The following is a 25,219-nucleotide window of genomic DNA, read 5'->3' as shown; positions in this document are numbered from 1 at the left end:
AATGCCTCGTGTACAACAGAAAAGGGAAATGTAGTTAGAATTAGGAAATCATGTAATTTGGGATGTATAAACAGACTGATGGTTCCAGTAAGAAAATCAAGAAACTAAAAGCAGTCTCAGTCACATGCCAACTTTAAGCTTTACTTAAAGTAAAATTAGAGTATGAAAACTATTTGACAATACATGAGCATAAATTCTGCCCTCCCGAAAATAACCAAAAAAGAAAAGCGTATGTAAATGCCCTTAACAAAAAGTTATGTCTGTGAAATACACATATAGCCATTGTTCAAGGGCAATGTGTATTTTATATTGACCTCGGCGGTCAGTTTTAAAGGCTACACGGATATTTTGATGTGATCGGTTTCAATTTTTTTTTTTTAATTTTTTTTTTTCAACGTTTATTTATTTTTGGGACAGAGAGAGACAGAGCATGAACGAGGGAGGGGCAGAGAGAGAGGGAGACACAGAATCGGAAACCGGCTCCAGGCTCTGAGCCATCAGCCCAGAGCCTGACGCGGGGCTCGAACTCACGGACCGCGAGATCGTGACCTGGCTGAAGTCGGACGCTTAACCGACTGCGCCACCCAGGCGCCCCTGATCGGTTTCAATTAAACCCACAATTTTGATGTGAAATCGAAAAGCTGGTAAACTGGAAGCCACAGCACATGTGCAGTGACTCCCAGGAGACCTCATTTTGTTAAAAAAAAAAATCCGGGATCACCGCGAACGTTGAGATCTGAAAGGAAAAAGGAGGTAATTTTATCCTTCCCTTGCAGGATCCTGTACCGGGGTCCTAAATCCTGGATCATACCCAGAGTATTGGCCCCAGAAGGAGCCTTAGCAGTGATGGCCCAAGCCTCTACTGTGCAGGTGACGAGTGTGAGGCCAGAAAGGGGTGAGTGATGTAGAAGGTCGTGCCATTAAGGCTGTCCTTCAACGAATGAGCACAGCCTTGTGAGTCTGGAACAGAACTCATGGGCGGCTCTGGCAAGGTTTCCGAAGTTCTCCGACTAGTTTCTTGGTCATTTCAGCTTTCGATATCTGCCCTCTCCGTACATCGCTAAGCAAACCAAACACATCACAAGTTGCTGTGGATTGGCCTCTACAAGCGTGGTGAATGTGGCACCGCTAGGGGAACGTGCCTGCTTTGTGGCAGCTGGTCCTGGCTGCGGTTGCTGGGCGACGTGTAGACGTGTACCTGGTGCCTCCTTTGTTCGACCAGGGTGGTCTGCACATCACCTTCATAGCAGATCCATCCAGAGTGTGAGTCCCCTATGCTTGTGGCCCCATGCTTCAGGGAACAGAGTCCACCTGGCTGTGATGTGTCCCAGCTCCAAATGCACCATTTCTTGTCCCCGATTCATGGCTGGAGAACGTCTGCCTCTAAACTTTATGGTGCCAATCAATCTCCATACGCCACTGAATTTCCATGAAGCCAGACCGTGAATGATATCATCTTAAGCTGGTCTGTCTCCAGCTTTCCTTAACCTAAGGAAACCACTTCTACTTCTGGACACAGGAAGGGATCCTACCTCTTGTGAGGTTTTGTTTTGTTTTGTTTTTTAATTTTAGAAAGAAAGTGCGAGGAAGGGAGAGAGGCAGAGAGAGAGAGAGAGAGAGAGAGAGACTCCCAAGCAGGCTCCACGCTCAGCACAGAGCCCGATGCAGGGCTCAAGCCCATGACCCTGGGATCATGACCTGAGCCGAAATCAAGAGTCAGATGCCCAACCAACTGAGCCGCCCAGGCGCCCCTCTTCTGCATTTCTGTTTACATGCACGGACTGTGGAAGCTCATGGTAAGGCTCGTTAGTAAAGTGCACTTAAGCTTTGTAACCTACCTCAAAAAGCGGTGCAGTTTAAGAAATGTGCTGAATCTGTGTAGCCAACTGCCATCTACACAAGCACATAGATCTTACACAGACTTGGAGACCTGGCCGATTATAAATGAAGCAGGGAAAAAATCTTTCAGAACCAGTAGGACTCGGCGAAGAATGACTTAAAAAAAAAGAATGCTCAGGGGGCGCCAGGGTGGCTCAGTCAGTTGAGCAGCCGGCTTCGGCTCAGGTCATGATCTCACAGTTTGTGGGTTCGAGTCCCACGTCAGGCTCTGTGCTGACAGCTCAGAGCCTGGAGCCTGCTTCAGATTCTGGGTCTCCTTCTCTCTCTGCCCCTCCCCTGGCTCACACTCTGTGTCTCTCTGTCTCTCAATAATAAATAAGCGTTAAAAAAAAAAAAAAAAGAATAATGACTTAGGAGGCCCACCTTTGGTGCTCCGCTTAGCAGAGGCTAACAGTTCGAACTTTCCCTTTTGAGAAGAAAGTCAGCTCAGAACAAGCTCTCACCATCTCTTCTCCATCATTTTTCCCTTTTGAGATCAACACACACACACACACACACACACACACCCCTCTTTTCTGACCTCTGAGCGGAGTTTGGGGTTATTTTGATTACGTAATAGAATTCCGCTCATTTTGAACATTGGCGTAGTTCGCTTCAGAGGTGTAGCCTTCGAAAGGGCAGGGCCTTTTCGTACATTCGTCTTCAGATTGCTTCTACATCCTGTTTCACGTGTGGTTACATCAGCCGATGAGTCATGTGATGTTTTGCTATTTCAAATGACAGAAATAGAGACTCAACCACACAGAGGGAGCCTCTCGAATGTTTACCAAACATGTGGCTCAAAAACATGCTTTTCTCTGGTTCAGACGCTTTTTATGAAAGAGGCGTGTGAGGCTGTGCGTGAGGACAGCTGTCTACGGAAGGCAGGTGGGATCGACGGGTTTCATGGACTTGGCTGCAACGCACAGGTCTCAACACTACAAACTGCCCTGTCTCATAAAGCCCTGCCCATCGCAATGTTGGTTACAAAAAAGCGACAAGACTTAGAACATAAAAGGCCCCCTTTTCTGGTCTGTGCGTCACTTTGAAAGCTTCATCATAAGTTCAGGGGTCAGCTGACCTGCAGAATAAGAGGCCAGAAGCTGTGGCTGGTTGAAACACAGCTGAAGTAGCAATTTTAAACATTTCATATTAGAGCGCGCGAGTGGGGGAGAGGGGCAGAGGGAGAGAGAGAGAATCTCAAGCAGGTTCCGTGCTCAGCGTGGAGCCCGACGCGGGCCTTGATCCCACGATCCTGGGATCGTGACCTGAGCCGAAATCAAGAGTCAGACACTCAACCTAACAGAGCCACCCAGGCGCCCCTGAAGTGGAAAGAGTTTTTAAATACGGGAAAATATTTCTCAAGATAATGTCACTTAAGTACAACAGCATAAATACTTCCTATTTTGCAACACTGGTTCTTGGTCTCTCCCACTTCAGTCTGAATTAAGGAAAACAACTCTAGTCAGAGAACCACTGAGTCTTTAAATTGTTTTGTTTCTAGAAACTAAGAGCACATACAAGCTTTACTTGGCCAATCTGATACATCCTGAACCAGCGCAGAAGCTACTCTTTCTGACGGAATCAGCCACCCGGGGACATTTCCAAAGCCAAACCACCCGCCAGGGCTAACACACAAACAAGACGAGCCCAACACAGGCAGCGAGGGGTCGGGCCCGGCTTGCACCCAGTGATGTCAAGCAATAGCCTTCCGTGCCCAAAGTAAGAATCCCAAACAGGTGAGGGGTTCTGGCCACTGAGCAGACCTGTCAGCACGTCCTGAGCCTCACGGCCGACAGGTCCAACCCTATCATGACCTCCCCGGAGCCAGCCTCACCTGGTCCTTGGTGCTCAGTTCCTGGGCATCTGATGTCCAGTGCCACCAAGCTCCAAGCGGAACAGAGCACACGACACCTGCATGTTTAGAATGACCCGGCATATGACCCTCAAAAAAGCAGGGAGGCCACAAAAGGAGCTGCTCTGACCTGGGTTTGCAGAGAAAACCCTCAGTATAAAAAGACTGCACTGAGCTGCCCTAACTCACTTCTCAGCATTCATGTTAAAAAAGGCTTTAGATTGTTTTCTACAAGTCGCCCAACACGGAGAAAGTCACGGCAGGTCTCTTCATGGTCCTCGACATGGGACGTGAGCACCACACCCTTCTATAGAGGTCAGCTGAGCAACTTGCAATAAAAAAGAAACCTGCGTTGGGGAACTTTTTTTTTGGACGGCAGAGTCAAATGTGTGCCCCTCCTTACTCTATAAAGCGGGAAGGAGAAGTGTCTTCTCCTTTCTGGTTTGACCACCTTTCCTGTCTCTGTGGGTCAGCACAGAGCCAGGAAGCTGCAAGCATCAGGGTTTGCCTTAGAAGTTAAAGTGCCTGTGTTAGGCCGCGAATTAAGCAGCCCAAGTGAAGGAACCGTGTGAGGAATGGTGTGCTTCCAGACAGCAGTTTTTGGACACATGTTGCACAATCTCTGTCCTCGTGGTCTGGGTTTGGGGCGGCATCCCGTGTTCTCTGAGATGGAAACGGCCCATTTATGGCCGTGAATGTTCATCACCGACGAAATCTCTAAAGTTCTAAATGACACGTTCTAGGTGCTTAACGAAGGGTCTCTAGCTGATCTTTCCCCGACTTAGAAGAGGTGGCTTTTTCAATTTGATTTTTAAGCTCCAGGCCCACAAGCATGAAATAGTCACACGTGTTAAAAAATACTGCTGTTTAATTTTCTAGTCACGTACTTTTAAAAAGCTGATACAATTAGACGTTTCCCCCGTCTTCTCAGATCTGCCCCTGAAACCACCCAAAGGCTGTGCATCTTAATTTCCAGCGCTCATATATATGGAAGGAAAAGTCGCTCGGGGGAAGCACATGAAGATTTGTCCCCATGGTGGGCACGCCCAAGGGTCACTTGTCCAGAAACGTGAATGCAACCCTGCGATGGTCATGGCTGACTTGCCCTTACATTCTTTTTTCTTTTCTTTTTTTTTTTTTTTTTTAATGGGGAACAATATGATTACACAGCACTGAAAACAGTAAACACAAAAGGCTCGCCTTTTTCCTTTTTTTGCCCTTCCGGCAAAGTATTCCATTCCCACTATTGTCTATGCCAGCTGATCCCAGTTACACCCGTCACCCACCCAGAATTAAAAATAGTTCTCTTGTCATCTACTGATCCTCACATTTATATACAAGTGACTCTGTAAAACTGTAAGAAGATACAATACAATACGTTTCAACTGCAGGTACGTGGAGCACACAAGCAATCACCGTATCGTATTAGAGACCTTTTATTGAAAATGCGAAAATAGGAAATGTATTATAGCCTAAAATAAATTACATAACATATACAGTATATATTTATATCTTTAAAATATTTTTGTGTTTAGGTTCTTTCAGTCTAGAATTTTGACTACATCAAGAATTTAGTGAACTGTGTCCATAATTTTTTAAAGAAAAAACCCGCTTTCCAAAACTTAGAAAAATATACTGCACTGAATGGATTTCAAATGTGTCATTTCAGGGAGTATCACATAGTGACTCTGCTGTCGTTTACAAAATGTTTTATCGTGTGGCGTGAAATTACCTGCACCGCATGGTTATGACTAAAAGGAGCGGAACCAGGTAGTGAACCTACTTCAAAAGTTACGATACAGCAACCTGGCATTAGAATGCTAGATTATGACTTAAAGCTTCAGTTCACTGTAAGAACTAAGACCGCGAAGTTAGAATGCTCCATTTCACTTGCTCGAGCGCCATCTTCAGGAAAGGTGAGTGAAAAACAAGCCTTCGGGGAAAGTCATGCCGGAGGACGCTGAAATTTGGAGATGCGCGTTTGTGACAACTTAAAAAAAGTTAGCTCATGTATGTACACGGCGGGGTCTGAAACGCGGGAGCTCGCTCAAACCTAGGGCAATGCCGGTGAAAGGCGATCGTTCAGTCCGCGCGACTCCCCTGGCATCTCGAACCTTCCTACAGGGGGGAGGTCAGGCCCGTCCGTCCGTCCGTGCAGCGCGTTCACAGGTGCATTCCTCAGTGTGAACGGCCACTCCAGGCCGCAGCCTGTCGCGGACCCCCCGCGCGCACGAGTGTGGCAGACGGCTCCGGGCTGCAGGGCGGAGGCCTCCGGGGCCACGTCTCTGTGTACAGCTGGGCTCCTGCTCCTGGGAAGCCGATCCAAGAAAGCCGAGTTGTAACCTGCTGATTCGTTAAGAGAGATGCAAAGGGACGGGGTCAAGTCTGGCCTGCTGGGCAGTGGTGGCGAGGGCGCTGATGGCACAGCCGCAGTCCTTTGGTTCCAAGTGGAGATTGTCCGAGGGAGGAGGAGACGGCCCGTTCTACGAGGCAGCCGCGTCTTCTGGATGTTCGGGAAGCGGGGGCGCGAACTCGGTTGTTCCGTTGGTTTTTTACAAAGCAGTGGCGGAGACCGTCGTCGAGGTCCCCCCCCCCCCCCCCAGCAGGGCGGGCATACCCAGTGTGCCCGGGAGTTTGCACGAAACCTTCCAATCAAGGCCTCTTCCGTTAAACCAAAACCAAAACCAAAGCCAAGAACAGAACAAAACACGACGGGAGAGGAGACGATGCTGCAGAGCCATCTCGAGCGCCCCTGCTGCGCCTGCGTCCCGGCCTTAGTCGTTCTCCTCTCGCATTTCCACGACGTCCGTCCCCTCCTCTGCTGGCGGGATGTCCGTCATCGCCGAGTCCTCCCCCTCGGCCGCAGTCTCGTTCTCCATCTTCTTTTTCTAGACCCAAGAAGACGCGTCAGTGTGGGGCTGGGACAGGGCCCCGTCGCAGCAGAGCAGGGAGGGGCCGCCAGGGTCTCCGGGGCGGGGGGGGGGGGGGCCCTCGCGGCAGACCTGGGTCTCGTTTATGGTTGGGGTGACCTCACCGAGGCTGCATCTCCGGGTACTGGGGCGGGGGGCGGGGTGAGGGAAGGGGGGGCCGCTAGGAGCTTCGGGGAACCCCGTCTGCCCCCTCCCGGCCGCGAGCGGGAGCGCACCGTCAGCTGAATGCAGCCCCTCCCCACGCCTCCTCCTTCCACCACCTGCCGACTGCTCTCCCTTCCGATGAGCTTGGGCTCACCTGCTCTCGGAGTATTCTCCCCTTCCAGGCCAGCCCCAGGTCTGTGTCTCCTGCCCTGCTCGTCGCCTGTCCCAGTTCCTGGTGACTGCACTGCCCGCCTTGCAGTAAATGGCCTCTCTCCATGCCCTGACCTCTTCTCCTTGGGGATCAGGTTCTCCACAGCCACCCTCTGCCATTCTCGGCTCCCTGGAGACCCTGTCTTTATTAACACCCTCAGCACCACTGGCCCACCAGCTTCAAGGGCCTGGTCCTCCACCTTCTGCCACTGTCTGGCCCCTCCTTCCAGGACCCTGCCCCCACAGCCCATGGGCCTTCTGGTCCCTTCTCTCCTCTTTCATCAGCTCAAATGAAACTCTCAACAATTATAGTCACTTTGGTGCCTCTCTCTGCTGTAACCTCACTTGCAGGCAAAACCCCCAACCTCGGTTGGGTCCAAATCTCTGCCAATGTCCGCCTTCATCACCCAGCTGCCGTGGCTGGGGGATCATACTGGTGAGCCTGGGACATCCATTCTTGGCCCCTTTCCCTCCTCTACCCAACCTTTCCCTGGCTAATCTCACTCTCCTGCTCCCTAAGTGGTCATAATCTTAGGACTGTGCCTTCAAACAGGTAACCCTGCAGGATAAACGAATTACCTGGTAACAGAGTACATTGTGTGTGTGTGTGTGTGTGTGTGTGTGTGGTGGGCAGCTAGGAAGACTTTCCTGTGACATGTTATCTCAGGTTGAAGAGGGGAAGGGATTTGCAGAGGCAGAGAGTGGGGAGATCACCCAACATTTTCTAGACTTTCACAGTGATCAAGTTGTAGTTTGTAAGGACTCAGAGGACAGATCGGTCGCAAAGGGAATCACCTTTTCGGCATTTTCCTGTGTGGTCAAAGCATTATTTAGTTTCTACAAGTTTTAGTTCTCTAGAGGCAACACTAGGATGCAGGATTGTGTCCTCAATGTCCCTCCTGAGCAGGACGGCTGCCTTTTGAAACAAGGCAGGTTTAAGGAATCATCTACATGATAGCATCGTAAGGTATCCCCTTGTTGTTGAACCTGACCCAGGGCTGACATACTCTGGCCATGAGGCTCACACACACAGGAGGGACCCTGGAGTTCTGGTGAGCAGTGTGGACCCAGTGGAGGTAGGGGATGAACGTGGGGTGCCACCACCTTGCCGCCTCCTGCTGTGGGCCCTTGGGAGCCGCTCGGGTCTCCCTACACCTGGGGAGGCTTCGCGGCCAGCTCACCTGTTTCCGATAGACGTAGCACGCTGCTATGGCGACCATGGTGGATTCTCCCACAAACCCCGCCAGGAGGGAGCCCACGCCCAGGGTGGCTCCGTGTACCCTGGGGATGAGAACACAGAGGCCATCTGTCCGCTGAAGCCGTGCCGAGGCACAAATAGAGTGGAAACCCAGCGGAAAGCAGACAAGACAGGAACCAACTGCACTTGAGATCCGCCGATAAGGGCTGCACCTAGTAAGTGGCCCGCCTGTGGGAGGGCACCCGGAGCTCCGAGGCGAGCTCCCCCCCCCCCCCCAAGGTCTCGGCTCCGCATCTGCTGGCTGGGCCACGGGCCACGTCCCCCTTGCTCGTGAGCCCACAGCCCTTCCCGCCCTCGTCTCCATACAGAGACGGGGACTCGGAGGGTGGGGGGTGACGACTCCCTTCCTCCCTCTCGTTATTCCCCTTCTCCTGCCTGCCACCCGCAACAGGTGCTCAGTGAATAGTGTGAATGGGCCTGACCCCGGAAGTATTCTAGAAAGGAGCTGAGCAGCCTCCCACCTACTGGCTCGGCAGAGAAAGAAGGTATCGCTCTGCATTTCTAGCTCTAGATGTGCTCGGGGGATGCCACGTGAACATGCAGATGTACTTAGGTGGCAGAAGGACCCGCAGGACCCCCCCCCCCCCGACAGCATACCCCAGGTAGGGCAGGACCACGAGGCTGGTGATGAGGACGATGATCCGCAGCACAGAGCTGGGGGCCAGGACAAAGGTCTTCTTCAGAGTCATCAGCCACCCGGTGAGATGGGCCCTCACAGTGACTGTGGGGACAGCAAAGGACTCGTCAGCAACACCCCGCTTCTCCCGGTCCTCAGACCCCCCCCCCCCCCTGCAATCCCGCGCCTCGCCAGCCTACCCGAGGTCGTGGGGCAGCTGGTGAGGACCCAGGCCTTGCTGCTGCTGCCCTGGGCTGGCCTCCGTATCTCCCTGCCGGGGTTCCTGACCCTACTTCTGGGCCTGGGATAGCCCCATCTGGCCTCTTCGCAGCCCCCAGCATCCAGACAGCCGGGTGCGGGCACCTGCCTTTCTCCACTCTGCCGGCTGTCTTTGGCCGGGCCTGGCCTGCCCCCGGGACCACCCTGCCCACCCTGTCCCTGCCCCAACCCCCTGCCCTGCCTCCAGCCCCGATCTGATCTCTCTTCTCTAAAAACAGAGAAAAGCGGCCACTTGCGGGGGTCAGTTTTGACTGTGGGTATGAGGGGAGCCCTGTCTTCCCAGGACACCTGTGTGGGGGGCGTGGTGACCAGAGGTCAGGGAGGGAAGGACGAAGCTCTCCTGATCTCCTTCCCAGCTGTCCCAGCCCCTGGAACCCCGCTCATCTCCTCTTCTCCTTCCTAACTGTGCCCCCCCTTGTTTCGACACGTCACTGTTTCTCAAAGACCTCGGTGCATTCCCTGTATCGCCTCCCCATCCACGCTAGTGAACTGGGGCCCGGGGCAGGGCGCCCGGCCTGAGCACAAAGGAGGGACGTGTGAAGCAGGGACTGAATTTGGCCTTGGAGGCCACAGACACTCCTTGTCGGGAAGAGGTGCCCCGGATGTTTGGATCGATCTGAAAGTGCAAGCGGCTGAAGGAAGCTGCGGCCTAGTCGTCTGTCGCAGGGTGGGCAGCCCCGGGCTGGGGCCGAGACCTTCGTGCAGGGGGACGTGCTCACTCCTGGGGTGAAAACTCCCATCCAGGATACATTCAAAGGGGGACTCTGCGGCCCTCCTCGTCGAACGGGGTGCCCTGCCTGCCTGCCCCAGGCGGGGGGGGGGGTGTTGTGTTTACACAGCACAGATGCACACTTGGGTTTGGCAGAGCCAGAGGGCAGGGGCGCACGCGGAATGCTAATGGGCTTGGCCCACCCCCCGCAGGTTGCAAAGACAGCCGGGGCCTGACAGCTGGCTGGAAGGCCTTAGACTGATAGACACAGAAGTGAGTTGAGAGATTAAAAGCCACTCCACCCCCGTCCCAGCTGGACCCCCGTCCCAGCTGGAATTCTCTGGGGCCCCCAGTCCCTCCTCCAGCTGGGCCTGGGGAAGGAGCAATATGGGCCCCAATCTCCAGCAGGGGGCAGCCTCCTCGAGGTGGGGTCGCCTGGCACAGCTTGGCTCCCCCAGGGTCCCCCCGCCCCCAACAAAGACCAGACACGCCGCCCCACGGCCACGATCTTCCACTCCTCCGTTTTTGCCACAGCTGGGAAGGTGACACCGAGAGACCCAGCCTCCAGGAATGCTTGGCATCTGAGAGCAGGGGTGGCTTGTGACCCGGTTCAGGGATGGCGCTATCAGTCCTGACCTCCTCTAGTTCGTGGCTCATTTCTTAACTCGGGCTTTGTCAATTCTGGCTGCCCTGCTGAATGACTCGGCGGATTATTTGGGCACTAAGTTTTTTGGTTTTTTTTTTACAGATTATATTTTTAAGTCATCTTCACATCGAACGTGGGGCTCTAACTCACAGCCCTGAGGTCAAGAGCAGCACGCTCTACCCACTGAGCCAGCCAGACACGCCTGCACCATACATTTTTGAATAATGACATGCACTTGGTATAGAATTTAAAAGGTGCAGAAGGGAATGCAGCACAAAGTCTTCCTCCCGGTCCTGACTCCTGCCTTCCGGAGGCAACCACTGTTACCAGTTTGGTGGGTGACTTCTAGGAACAGTAAGTGGGCAGGCACACGACACGCAGACACGCAGATGTGGCGACACCTTCGTCGCGGGAGAAGCGGCACACCCACCGACCATTCCGCAGCCTGCTTTGCTCCTCTCGTAAAGAACTACCTTGCTCCCGTATAGTAAGCCTCCTCCTACTGTATCCGCTTGGGAATTTTCAAACTGGCTTAGTGTTTAGCTGTGGACACTTGACTTTCTGACCATACGCCATCTGGCCTCAACCCTGCCCCCAGATTTTTTTTTTTAACCTTTTTTTAATATTTATTTTTGAGAGCGAGACAGAGTGTGCATGGGGGAGGGGCAGAGAGAGGGAGACAACAGAATCCGAAGCTGGCTCCGGGGTCCGAGCTGTCAGCACAGAGCCCGACGTGGGGCTCGAACCCACAAGCCGTGAGATCATGACCTGAGCTGAAGTCAGATGCTCAACCGACTGAGCCACCCGGGGGCCCCTAACTCTGCCCCCAGAGTCTTAATTCCAGCACTGCTCTTTCTTTGCACATCGGCAGGTTTTAGTCATCGTCCACCTTCCTACTTTTTTTTTTTTTTGCGTGTTACTTTTTAAATAACATATTATAAAACTGACTTCTGAGCAGACAGTTCTAAGAATCCTAACACGTGCAAAGATCTGTGTAGCCACCGCCACCATCAGGGCACGGAACAGTTCTATGGCCCCGAAGACTCCTCACGTTGTCCCTCTGGGTGTGCTGTTTACCGTGTGTGCGACCTCTGACCTTGGAGAACAAATTAGGGCTGGGCTGTCTGATTTGTTTCTTAAACTTTCAGCCTACTGGATAAAATGTGTTTGCACGTTTCCAATCCACTGCGAAATGTTATGTTCTGTTTCGGTTTTTTTAAGTGTCAGCTTTTTTTTTTTTTAAACATTTATTTTTGAGAGAGAGAGAGAGACAGTAAGAGCAGGTGAGGTGCCGAGAGAGAGGGAGACAGAGAATCCCAAGCAGGCTCTGTGCTGTCACCACAGAGCCTGAACTCACAAACCACGAGATCACGACCGGAGTGGAAATCAAGAGTCGGACACTTAACCCGCTGAGCCACCCAGGCGCCCAAAATGGTTCGTTCTTGTTTGGGACGTCCTTGCAGACATTTCCCGAGAAGGAAGACTGAATCGGGCAGGAGGGTAAACCGGAATGTTCCTTCCATTCTGTGTCTTTACCTGGCACCGGGAAGAAGGAGAAGATACGCAAGGGGACAACGCAGAGCTCTGCAAAGGCGAAGTCCACTCCGATGATGTCTATCAAAATCTTCTCGGAAACGTTGGGGGTCCAGAACATCACGAAACAGAGCTGGGAGCAGAGAGCACAGTCAGCGAGGTCATTAAGGGAAGGCACATGTGAGTGACGTGGCATCGGGGCAGGTGTCCCATGACCCCAAGGAGCTAGGAAAGAGGGCGAACGGTGCGCCCGTCCTCAAACCGCTGCCGTCCTGCTTTGTTCTCACCTTCAGACACGGGCCCCCGCCCATTTGCCACAAGTGCCCCAGAGGGACCCCAGCAGTGGGCAGATGTGGCATGCATCTGAGTGGGTGGCCCAGCTAGTGAGGGAGACCCGTGCGCTCTCGTGAGCGGCTTAACTACTGTGCTAAGCAGCTCGGTCAGTTCGGGGTGACCGTGCTCAGTACTGTGATTTTCATAGCTTTAAAAAAAATCTTTTTTTAAATGTTTTAATTTAGTTTTGAGACAGAGAGAGACAGAGCATGAGCAGGGGAGGGGCAGAGGGAGGGGAGACACAGAATCTGAAGCAGGCTCCAGGCTCCGAGCTGTCGGCACAGAGCCCGACGCGGGGCTCGAACTCACGGACCGCGAGATCATGACCTGAGCCGAAGTCGGACGCTCCACCGACTGAGCCACCCAGGCGCCCCTGTGATTTTTTTATAGCTTTAACCAAAGAGTTAGAAGTGACCTGAAAGCATCTGGAATATTCTGCATGCACAGAGCCACACTGAATCAGCACACCTAATGAAAAAGGAAACAGTGACACTTAAATTAATGATAGGTTCTGGAGCTCTCCGAGGTCGAGTTGAGAGAATAAGAGACAATTCCCACAAAATGTGCACCTTTGGAGAGCAGGTGGGCAAGCAGTAAACTGATTTAACAGACCCAAGAAAATGGCATCTTTTTTCTTTTTTTTAAATATTACAGAGACAGAGAGAGTCGGGGAGAGGGGCTAGAGGCAGAAAGAGAGAGAACCCCAAGCAGACTCCATGCTCAGCAGGGAGCCTGACACAGGGCTTGATTCCACGACCCTGGGATCATGACCAGAGCTGGGATCGAGAGTCAGATGCTCAACTGACTGAGCCGCCCAGGTGCCCTGAAAATGGCATTATCTTAAACTGATGGGGAGGAGCGAGCTGTCTGCAGCTCTTCCCTTTCCCCTGGGTCAGGAAATGTGGTGACAGGCCCTTCTGGAAGTGGGGGTGAAAGCGGGGCCAAGAGCAGCCTGCCGAAAAGCCTAGTTAGTAAGCATCTTGTCCACAGTTGCTGTTGCACAGCTCGTGACGGTGTCCCCTGAACTTGGCAGGGCCCTGGACTTTCCTGTCTGGATAACATAAAACCGGTACAGTGGAGGGCAGGTGCTGCCCAGGAAAGAGGGGGGTTAAGGGAGGACGACACTGAAGGTCCTGTCTTCTTCCTCTGCTCAGTTCCTGCAACACAGGAAACCAGCTGCATCCCTCCCACAGAGGAGACCAGGGTTCCTGAGACTGGAGGCTCCTGATGAGGCCCCCCCCCCACCATCCCCACCCCTCCAGCCACCAGCAAGGCCCACACAGGGGACAGGCCACCCCCACACATGCACGGTTGTCAGTCGGCTTCTGAAGCCCATCCGTACAGATGAGGAGACAGCCAGGGATCACCAGACTTCGAGGAAGTCCTTAGAGCTGAAGAGGCTAAAACAAAGGGAAAAAATTTTTGAAGGAAACACAGACAATGCAGAGACAGAAAGATGGACAGGTGTGTGTGCACACATGCACAGGTACACAGTACACACACACACACAGACAGAGAGAGAGAGAGAGAGAGAGAGAGAGGCGGGGTGGGGGGAAGGAACTTTCCCCCATTGATATTCCCAGAGTGATGGGAGAAGATACTAACTACATCCATGAAACAGGGACCAAATGGAAATGTTATTTTAAAAGGACGAAGAACAAGACAGTACTTCTGAAAAACAAAAAGATTAAATCAGAAGTAAGAAATTCACACAGTCACAGTAAGAGAAAGTTGAAGAAATCTACAACAAAGATGGACCCGGACAACGAGAATGGATTTAAAGAACAGAAACAAAGGACCAGTCTGGGACGCCGAACACTCAAATAATAGGAGTTCCAGGAAGACGAACAGTGAAAGTCTGGAAGCTGAAAGCTGAGACTTTTAAGACTGTCCTAGGGTCCGTCGTGAGGATGCAGCCTAGCGGATGAAGAAAGACCCATTGGGCACGGCATCAACGATGCTAGAGGCAGAGACAAGATTCTAGGAGCTTCCAGCTGTAGACTGTAGACTGTAGAAAGCTAGCACCAAGAGTTAGAAGACATAGGGCACTGAGTTAGGAGGGAAACTGGTTTCTGTCCTAGAACTCAGAATCGAACGGTCAATCCAGTGTGTTGGAAGAAAGACATCTTCGTACGTTCAAGGCCTCAAAGGATTTCCTTCCCGTGCATACTTTTTCAAGAAGCCTTTGGGGGTTTACTCTGCAAAGCGAGGGAGTCATGGATGAAGAAAAAGAAAGACACAGGATCGATCTCAGGAAAATGGCGCGGGGAATCCCTGAGAGGGGTAAGGAGAGATCCCGGGAGGGCTGAGACAGGCCCACGGGTCAGGTGATCTGCCCTGGAGCTGGTCGGAATAGGGTATGTAAAATGGTCTGAACACATGATGGGGTTTCTGCAATGAAGGGAAAATGGGAGAATAAGTTAGTGCCAAATACACAGAAAGCTGAGAAAAATTATAAAATAGGACAGTGATGAGGTCCAGAAAAACTACAATTTTTTTTTCAAGAAATGGAGGGAATGAGGCTCAGCGGTCAGAGTTTCCCATAGTCGGAGCCCATCTAAAGAGCTGCGGGGTCTGGGGCCTGGGAGTATGAAAAGTGGGGAGTGGGCAGCCTAGGGGAACGGCTATTGTCGGTAACAATCCCTAGAGAACCGACTTTTTAAAACTTCGTGTGTGTATAATTGATTTACGAACCCTGAATTAAAAGATGTAACGACATAACTTTGGCAGAGAATGCTAAAAACCTGCCAATTCGATCCGATATTTCTCTCCCTTTCTTAAGGTGCAAGTGATTCCTCTTCAAAAGGAAGGTGAATACGTTATAAAATGAATCACCATCATGTAAAAGCAGAACGCTGAAATGTCAGAATACGAGATCCTTCAGGCTTTGGGTAAATTGAGTTTCATGGAATTAGGCCGGTCCCATTAACCATGTCACGTTGAAATGTTTTCTCAAATACTCTGGAAGATCTATTCTAAAAATGTCTCACCTTATCAAAGTGATGAAGCCTTTGTTTCACCATGTGCTCTCCAGCGTCTGGAAAGAATATTCCATCGCTTTTCAAAACTGACAGGTGTACAATCACTTAACCCTACTGCCTGCTGTCAGCACTCACACCCCGTCTTTTGACATGAAGGGAAAAATACTTCCTTAATTCTAGTAACTCAGAGCTCAGAGACTTTATTACCCAGCGGCCTGGACAACTGGCCGTGTCATCTTTTCCCACTGCAAAGCCGCCAGCCTGAAATGGTGAGGTTCACACCTCTAGTTCGGGGGCGAGCTCTGGGGAGGCGGTGGGGAGCACGTTCACGCAATTACAACTTCAAAACCACACCGAGCGCGGGATGGGGACACAACTCATTTCCCTGAGGAAGAGGGGGGACATCTGCCCTTCCAAACACCTTCCAGTACAGTGAAGCTGTAAAGTATGAAGATGAAATGAGCTTCGGCCCCAAGTCTGGACTTGCTTTGTGCCTTAGGGCATATGGAGGGTAAGCCATCCTGGGTCTTGCTTAAAGGTTGGAGGGAGATAACTAGGGCATATTCTCTGAAGAACTTAAGCTTTCGGGAGATTCACTGGTATGCTGTATTTACGTGATGGTGATTATCTGAATGTGAGATAAAGCCAATCTCTCTGTTTTCTAAGTCACTGGAAGGTGGTCTTTAAGTTTCAACAAACCGAGGAGAAAGGAGGGTGTGATCGTCCGTCAGAGAGGACGGTACAAGTGAGCGTGCGCGGTAAGGGAATTCCTCTCGCTTGCTTCTCCACGTGGGTAATGTTCATCTGGCAGCTTTTTACTGCCTTGGAGGAGATTATCAGTAACCTCTGAAGGAGGGAGACCCATCTGTGTCCGGAGGACACAGCGACAGGGACAAGTCGCACGAGACACTTACGTAACTATCAAGTACCTGGACGAGTGGCCACAGTTCTGGTCCCTCGGAAATCAAACGTGCAGGTCTGGTGGACCTCCAATAGAGCCTCCCTGGAGGGTGGCTTCATACTCCATTTCTAAAGTTCCGCTGCATTTACTTGGAATCACTGAACCCCTCTGGTCTCCATCTGGTACCTATCTGTGCCAAGCATATCTTACACGTCCCTATCAAGGTCACATGCCACAAGGAGGCGCCTCTTTGGGGTTTTCAGTCCCACACACGTAGAGCCTAGACTGGGTCTTCTAGAACAAGAACGCCGTTAGTCTGGTCTGGGGCTTCAGCAATCCCAGGTAACTATTCAAAGAGAAGGGACACTACGTATCTTGATGCTTACTTCTTCCCCGCCCAAGTTTATAAATACGGCCCTTTGTCTCTGCCCTGCTTCCAGTATGAAAATGCCCCTTGCCTTCCAGCAAGTCCCTAAAAAGGCGACTGTCTCCTGCACTGCCCAGAAGGGAATATGTGCAACCTAGAAGTAGGTATGGTGGTGGTTAAAAGCTGCAATATGCACCTGCACGTCAACTTCCCTTAAGAATACTAATCAGATCATGGGGTGCCTGCCTGGGTGGCTCAGTCGGTTGGGCGTCCCACTTCAGCGCAGGTCATGATCTCACGGTTCGTGAGTTCGAGTCCTGCATCGGGCTCTGTGCGGACAGCTGGGAGCCTGGAGCCTGCTTTGCATTCTGTGTCTCCCTCTCTCTCTGCCCCTCCCCCCCCCCCCTCTCTCTCTCTCTCTCTCTCTCTCAAAAAAAAAAAAAAAAAAAAAAAAGAGTACTAATCAGATCAGATCCGACTAGTCTGTTTCAGAAAACAAGAAGCTTCAGAAGTTAACCTAACAAAGACCATTTCAGGAAAAGTGTTATTCTAATGAGTTCAGCCAGAGGAGTCTTCCCTAGGAACACGCCCTCCCCGTTGACCATGGAGGCCGTGTTCCTCAAATATTTGCAGAGCCTAATGACATTGACTTTTCCAAACCAGAACACAAACCTAATAAACTACTGACAATGAACATGATTTGTTCTCCTTGGAGCAGCTGCAGGGTTGAATTTTTTTTTTTTTTTTTTTTCCTGCAGAGCTGGCTGTCAATATTATCTCATTAGGCAGCGGCCAGCAAAATAGAACAACCCACTCGGTGCCCAGATCTTGGTTTTTCTATTTATTCTCCAATAAAAGGAACCGGGCTTCTTAGAGAAGTGGCTTATTCTAAGATGAGGACAGGAAACGTACGAGATGATCACCCTGGAGTAACATGTCAAAGAACATAGGAGCTCAGTGGAAAGAGCTCCCAATTGCCAAAGTTGGAACGATGTGAGCACCAAAATAATACAGAATTGAATTATGACCCCTAGGATACCATAAATACCCATGCGTCCATACTGATATAAACAAATAAGGCTAAATCGGCCACACAGAGGTCCAAATAGTTTACATATTTGGATAAGGCCTCAGGGAGGTGACACATACCTGCTACTCCTCAAGTTGACCGCATAAACTTCCTTCTAAAGAGCAGTTGCAGAAAGTGGGGTGAAGGACCCTTACGGTGGAGACGTGGCAAACACGACCTTGGCCAGGTGATCAAGGTCAACACCAACATGATTAAGTCATGTCAGTAGCATGTATTCTTTTTTTTTTGATTTTTTTTGATATGAAATTTATTGTCAAATTGGTTTCCGTACAACACTCAGTGAATACCCTGTATTCTTGATACGATGTGAGGAGAATGGCACCTCGCCTAGGTCGGCTTCCTCCCCCCAGACCCGGAAGCGCGGTCTAACAGCGAAAACTCTCAGACAGACCCACGTGGAAGGACGTGCCACACAAAACCTAGTGAGTATTCCTCCTCAAAACTCTCAAGGCCACGGAAACAAAGTTTGAGAAACTCTTCCAGACCAGAGGAGACTGAGGGAAAAGGAGACTAACTGTACTGTGGTCACGCAGATGGGACCTAGAACACGAGAAGGAGGTGAGGACAAAGCTGGTGAGATCGGAATGAGCTGTGAGCTGAAGTCACGGTCGTGTTGGCTCCACGACTCACAACTGCGTCAAAGGGGCCCTCGTAGAGCTAGACAGAGCGAGAGGTGGCTCTCCGAGCTATCTTCACACAGCTTCTGTAAATCTAAACGAATGCTAAAAGGGTATTAAAGAAGATCCATGACCCGCTCTTCTTGTATTTGACAGACTGAGTCTTCTAAGGACCAGACCATGGACTAGGACATTTCTATTGTGAACTTTGAAAATACTTATTTGTGTTTCAAGGTACATTCATCTCTAGTTGAGCATAGACCACTCCAGACAAACGTCCTACCTTAGGGTTACTGGCTTTTTCTTTTAATTGTATTAGCCTCTTGAGAAATGAACCACCCTTGGGCTGCAGCCCCCTTTTAAAAAAAATCTTACTTGAGAGAGAGAGAGAGAGAGAGAGAGAGAGAGAGAGAGAACTGGGGAGAGGGGCAGAGAGAATCTTAAGCAGGCTTCATGCTCAGCAAGGAGCCTGATGTGGGGCTTGATCCCATGACCCTGGGATCACGACTTGAGCTGAAATCAAGAGTCAGACACTCAACTGATGGAGCCACCCACGTGCCCCTGGGCCACAGTCCTTTTATTCACAATTATAACACGAATGGTCATGGTTTCTAATGATGCTTTGGCTCCTTAGAGGCAACCTGTTAAGCTAAGGCTTCACCTGTATGTGGTTGTTGTGTGTTGGGGGCAGCATTTAACCTCTTGTTACTAAGTCTGTATAACAATGATCTACGTTACGACAAAGTTCTGCCATATATTAGAATCCTCAAACAGGCTGACAGCATGCACAAAAGACGAAGGAAGCCCTAAGCCTCCCAGAAATAACACCCGTGGGTCTACGATGCTATAGTCTGAGTCAACGTGACTAGAACCACAGAAGGGGCGTCCTTCCCTAGCCTCGCCTCGTCACGCAGAGTTAGTCCCTGCCCTGCCTGGGAACAAGGATTCGGGATTGGGATTTGAAGCAGCCAGTTGTCTCAGCATCTGAACTCGAGAACATACAAACCCAGCCACAGTGGGGCAGCCGTGTCTGCACGTCCTGGGGAGATTCCACTGTGTCCTGTGGGGATTCCGTTCCACAAAGAAATCTGTGGAGCTCCACTGCCAAGAGCTCTGGGTTTGACTTAATTTCCAGAAGCTGCTGACCATGCTTTTGAGGAACTCAAAACAAAGCTGTCTTCGTTACCCCGAAGAATCAGGATTAGTAGTAAGTCTGAGATTCTTATCCCCTGCAGTTAGAAAAAGCAAAATTCATGCAGCTGTTTTTGGTTAAAATTGTCAGCCCTGGGCATTATTTTTGTTTGGAGATTTTACTTAGAAAGAAAGGGGTCAATAGCCTTTTAATCGGGTTTAAGTCTCCAGTGGGTAAGCCAGTGGTTAACCCTCAACGATACCGCGTACAAGGAGGTGGTTCTGAGCTTGGCTCTGGACTGTGAGTTTGGGGAATAAGTCGATTCACAATCTGGGGCCAGCTCCTAACCGCACTGTAGACGACCAGACCACCAGAACATCTGTGGCCCCACGCTGGGGGGCCTGTGACATGCGCTAAGTGACCCGTCAGTCCTTGGCATGGTCAATGTGATCAATCAGTCTTAGCCATCGTCATCCTAAAAGGTTTCCCGGGACCTCGATAAAATGTTAATAGAGGAGTCATCTGTAGGTGGTTAAGATTAGAATTGATTTTATTTTCCTCTTTGTGCTTTTCCCTGGTTTCCACAAAGAACGAGTATTCTTTTTTCTTTGTCAGAAGAACATTTTAGCATTAAAAGGACCCCTGTATCTGTCTTCCCAGATCCAGTCGATGTGTGCCCATGATCGGGATGTGAGAAGTCCTGATTTCGAGGGAGGGCAACTTTCAGAAGGTGGCTGGCAACTCAGTTTTCATAACCAGCGTCCTGGGAAGCTGTGTCCCGTGTCCCCCCATTCGGAAGGCACACTGACACTGATTGGATTTACTTGGGGGTGGAGGGACACTGACAGAAAAAGCGGGACACTATCAAGATAACACGTGCCCATCTTGCCTGAGTTTTTAGTGAGAGCCGATGGAGACCCAAGGAACATCATTTGGGCTTTTGATTCTTAGCATCAAATAGAGTTGGCTGTATGCACATGGCAGGGGGTGGGGTGGGGAGTTCGCCAAGGGTTCTGTGGGCCATAGTCATGGCGCCGGGCCATGCCCCAGAGGTGGGGGGGGGCGGGGTATGGTCAGACTATGGTGCTGACAGGCCCTCCAGTCTCTGATGCTGTGTAAGGACCGACTAGGGGTGGGGAACAAGAGCAGAAGTGGGGGAATTACCGTAACAGTTCAGGGGAGTCGGCCATGGGCCAGGGGGAGCGGAGGAAGGATCGATTTGGAGGAATTACAGTTGGTATTAAAGGGAAACTCTGGGGGACAGAGGTGAGGAAGGAAGAGGCAGGGATGCCGCGTGATATGAATGATAGCCCAGGTGTGCTCCACAAGCCCGTCTAGCCCGTCTGGCCCAGCTTCTCACTCCCACTTGCTGGCTGCCACCTGGGCCACACTCGGTCATTTCGAAGAGCCTTCCCAGTGCAAACCAGCTCGTGACCCAGCTTTCCATGGAGATGCCTCTTAGAAGCGGGGGAGTCCCGGTTCTGAAGGGAAACAAATAGGCCGTTTTGCTAGAGCGGAAATGCCTAAAGCAAGACATAATGTGCGAAAGTGGCCAAGAAGCCCCATTTCTGGACATCGGCGTTAAAGAGGGTGACGGGGAGCAAGCCCGGAGGAATCGCCAGAGGGACCGGGCTGCCGTTCTGTGGGCCGGCGCTGACCATCCTCTGACAAAGAGGGGGCTGCCGAGGAGGGAGGGGACACTTCCGTGGAGGAGACCGTCACAGGAGAGTAAGACTCCTGAGCGTTACAGTAAGACACAGCGAGGAGACGCGGGGCGCCGTCTCCGGAAGGTCGGGCAGGTAGAAAGTTCGGTAGAAACAGGTGGGGTAAATTGCACCTGTTACACAGAGAAACACAACCTGGTTTTCCGTGCAGCTGGGGAGCTCGGAAAAGCACATCACAGAGTGTTTCTGTCACCCCTGGTATTCCCAGCGTGGCCTGCTGACAGTCATACTTGCTGTGACACGTCTTCCCCAGAAGCACGTTCCTAAGGGAGTAGATGCACCTCTCACAGCCGCGTTAAAAAGTTCACGTTTCTCAGACGTGGGTTTTACAATCGGCTTTTTAAAAGAACACGAGAACTAAACCATCCCCGCTGTCACTTAGATGGAAGGAAACTGCCAAATACACCTGGTTGGACCGCTCAGGGCTTCCTTGGGAGCGAAGACTGCATTGTCAGCAAGGAGCACACACTCCCACCAGCAGGGGGCGCCGTGCACCAAGCCTGCAGAGGGCGCTGCCTCTGGCTGCACAATGTTCAATTCTCTCCTATTCTTACCCGAGTTGAAGAATGTTTAGAAAGTTCCAAACGGAGCTTCGCTCAGCCTTGACTTTCCGTTGACGGTTAACAGTCAAACCGAAACTTGCTCAGGGCCAGGGGCAGGGGGCGGGGGGGTGGGGAGTGCTGTTTGACAGGTGCAGAGTTTCAGTTTTGCAAGATGAAGAGATCTGGAAATGGATGGGGCGGGGGGGGGGGGGGGGGAAACGGTTGCACAACTGAATGTACTGAACTTTAACACCTAAAACTTGAAAAGTGACTAAAAATCTTAAAACCTGAAAATTTTGAACTCCATCAACGGTTAAGATGCTAAGTTTTACAGTAGGTGCATTTTACTGTGATGGAATCAAATTTGAATTTTTAAAACTTTTTTTAATTATAAAGATTTTTTCCCCCGTGAGCCTGAGAAGAGCACGGGGCGGGGGCGGGGGCGGGGGGAGAATCCCAAGCCGGCTCTGTACTGTCAGTGCAGAGCCCGTCTCGGGGCTTGAACTCACGAAAACATGACATCATGATCTGAGCCGAAACTGAGAGACCATGCTTGACGGACTGAGCCACCCAGGCGTCCCTGAAAAATCTTTTTATACTGTCATTTTCTTATGAGGGTTTAGGTGGAGTTTTGGGGACTGGTCTTAATTGGTTTAGTCTCCTCTGAGTTCCCCCAGACAAACCAAGGAACCCCGCAAATCCGCAATGCGTGATGACTTGCTTAAAAAGCAGACGCACCAAGACGCTTATGACGCACCGGAGCTTTCCATCGGTACACGCTCCACGGACACTCTGAGAGGTGCCAAGTGAGAAAGTTCTGAATTCAGTTTCTCTACCTTCGGTCCCTTCTGTCCTCCCCATGCACAAGAGGGTCATTTTCTTCTCCCGGATAATGCGAACAATGAGCAGGCAGTGTCCGGGCGCGGGGGTGGGGCGGCCCCGCAGAACAAAGCCCCAAACAGGCCGTCCTTGTTGGAGACACAGGGTCAGCATGGTACCATGGCCCGAATAAGGCCTGCAGCGTCCGCTGCCCCGATGGCTGAGTGACAGACAGCCCCTGGGCAAGTTCAGCAGCAGGAAGGTGAGACTGGGTCACTCGCGTGAACCAAACTTTTAGCTCTGAAAACGGGACTGGTGGAGGTCCCGTGGAACGGCAGCTTTTACTATTGAGCAGCTTGGATTCTGCAGCTTTCCAGAACACAGCCGAGGGCCTCAGGACTGACAGGCTCTCCCGGGAGGTGGCCCTGAGCGGGATGCATTCAGAACTGGCAATTCTTGATGTGTACGGGGGGATGCGCTCTGTTACCCCCCAGGGCAGCAAGAGAGGACAAGGGGTGCGCTGCCCAGAGCGTGACGCCCTGTCCGAGGTCTGTGGTTCTGCCAGCAGCACCTCAGGCCCCGAGAGCAGCACGTGGCCGGGGCCTGGGTGCCGGCCGGGATTAGGGGCGCTCCCAATACTGACGGGGTGAGCAACCGGTCCCGCAGAGGGGGCTGCGGCTGGGGCCGGGGGCCGGGTGGGGGACGAGGAGGCGGAGCGGAGTTCCTGTTGCTATATTTGAGATTTGTGCTTCCTGGGGACTTATGCAGTGAGAACAGCATAAGGAGTTATTTCAGGATTATCTGAACCTCACCGAAACGGATTATCTCAGTGTGTCACAGAGAAAATAACCCGGCGGGCGGAGTGTTCTGACTGCGTCCTTCTCGCTGCTGCTTGCTTCTGGCTTTCCTTCCCTCCTGGGAGGGTCCTGGAGGCCTGAAGCTCTGAAGCGTTAGAATTAAAATGCTTTAAATACCAAATACCTTCACCTTACATTCTGCAGTGGCCTCCGCCCCTCGATGGCACATATTTTCCTACCGGACTCAGGGCTCTAGAGGGAGGCATCCAGTTGTGTTGCAATGCCATCCTGATTTCTGCAGACTTAGTCACTTAGTCACCTTGTCTCCTTAGCCTCCAACCTAATCCCTCCCAGACAAGGCTTATCTCAGGAAGCCGGGGGCCAAGACGAAGAAGAGCCTTCTGGATGGGACTCTGACCTGCAAGGAGAAGGAGGCTGGCTGCTCGCGTGGGAGACGGTGACCATGTCCTCCTGGAGTCACTGGGGGGGGGGGGGGCGCGAGGGGGGCAGGAATTCAACGCATTAAAGAAAACAGCGTTCACAATCCGTGGAAAAGTGGCGAGTCGGATCAAATAGTACTAGGAATTCGGAAAGGAGAATGGAACAGAAATTGCCCCGCACGATCAGAAAAGAGGAAGGAAACAGAAAGCCTACGGGAAATGCGCTCCCTCGGGGGGCCTTCCCTGATGGCCCGTCCAAAGCGGAGTCTCCCTCACCCTCTTTCATTTTTCTCCCAAGCACCTGTGAGTGCCTGCTGCAAGTCGCGTAATGGCCATGCAAAGACCTGTTCAGTCCCAAATCCCCAGGATACGCAAGTACCATCACTTTATATAGTAACCTGTATGATTAGATTAAGGATCTTGAGGTATGATTATCTGGGGACGTCTGGGGGGCCCTGAACACCGTCACAGAGTCCTCCTAACGTGAGAGCCACGCAAAGGGAGACCCCGCACAGGCACAGAGAGGAGGTGGTCCTAGGAAGAGAGACAGAGACGGGAGTGATGTGGCCGAGGAACGTGGCAGCCACCAAGGGCTGGAAAAGGCAAGGGACAGGTTCTCTGAAGCCACGGGAGGGAGCGAGGCTGGAGAACAAACACCCTGACAGCAGCCCAGTCAACTGAATTTCTGGCCTCTGGAGACTTCTGGCCTCCAAAACTATGAGAGAGTACATTTCTGTTTTCTTTTTAAAAAAAATTTTATTTATTTTTGAGAGAGAGAGAGAGAGTAGAGGAGGGGCAGAGAGAGAGGGAGACACAGAATCGGAAGCAGGCTCCAGGCTCTGAGCTGTGAGCACACAGCCCCACGTGGGGCTCAAACTTGTGAACTGTGAGATCACGACCTGAGCCGGAGTCAGATGCTTAACTGACTGAGCCACCCAGGCGCCCCTACATTTCTGTTGTTCTTAAGCCATCAGGTTCGAGACAATTTCTTACAGCTGCCACAGAAAATGAACACACTGCCCAACACCACAGTATATGTTTATTGCCTGTCTGCTCTAGAAGACGATAAATTCCATAGAAAAAGGCGACTTTGTGTGTGTATTTCATTGTGGTAGCCTCAGAGCCCGCTATGTAGCAGGGGCTGGCACATCTGGTGAAGGACTGCCTGGGTAGATACGCATGTGTCCTCCGTCTGGGCAGCTGTGCCCATCAGAAGAGAGCCCCGAGCATCCTTCTAAAGCTCAGGCTTCAGAGAATTTTTGCAGTGCACACACGCGTGGCTTCAAATCTTTCCCTGCCGGCATTTCCAACATTTGGTTGGCATCTACAAACGTATTGGACGTTCTGGGCCAGAAGGCTAAAACATGGATTTCTCCTCCTGTGCTCACTGAAGAGCGTGGGTAACTGACATTTCTGAG

At 51.5% G+C, this 25,219-nt stretch overlaps 1 protein-coding gene across 2 annotated transcripts in view; it reads right to left on the bottom strand.

Annotated features, from left to right (window-relative positions):
• Positions 1-4,583: 4,583 nt before the first annotated feature.
• The window catches only part of ANKH (ANKH inorganic pyrophosphate transport regulator), a 142,266-nt gene continuing 121,630 nt past the window's right edge, over positions 4,584-25,219 (bottom strand). For both annotated transcript variants that reach the window (XM_045441681.1, XM_045441689.1), the window contains 4 exons: positions 12,062-12,191; positions 8,873-8,996; positions 8,199-8,298; positions 4,584-6,621 (listed from right to left, as the gene is read on the bottom strand). In XM_045441681.1, coding sequence (XP_045297637.1) covers positions 6,508-6,621; positions 8,199-8,298; positions 8,873-8,996; positions 12,062-12,191 — 468 coding nt within the window. In that variant the 3' untranslated portion in view covers positions 4,584-6,507. The remainder of the gene's footprint in view (positions 6,622-8,198; positions 8,299-8,872; positions 8,997-12,061; positions 12,192-25,219) is intronic.

This window comes from Leopardus geoffroyi, chromosome A1 (genome assembly GCF_018350155.1).
Source record: "Leopardus geoffroyi isolate Oge1 chromosome A1, O.geoffroyi_Oge1_pat1.0, whole genome shotgun sequence".
Lineage (NCBI taxonomy): Eukaryota > Metazoa > Chordata > Mammalia > Carnivora > Felidae > Leopardus > Leopardus geoffroyi.
Note: the sequence above shows the minus strand (reverse complement) of the source record. Positions and strands in the feature narration are given on the sequence as shown.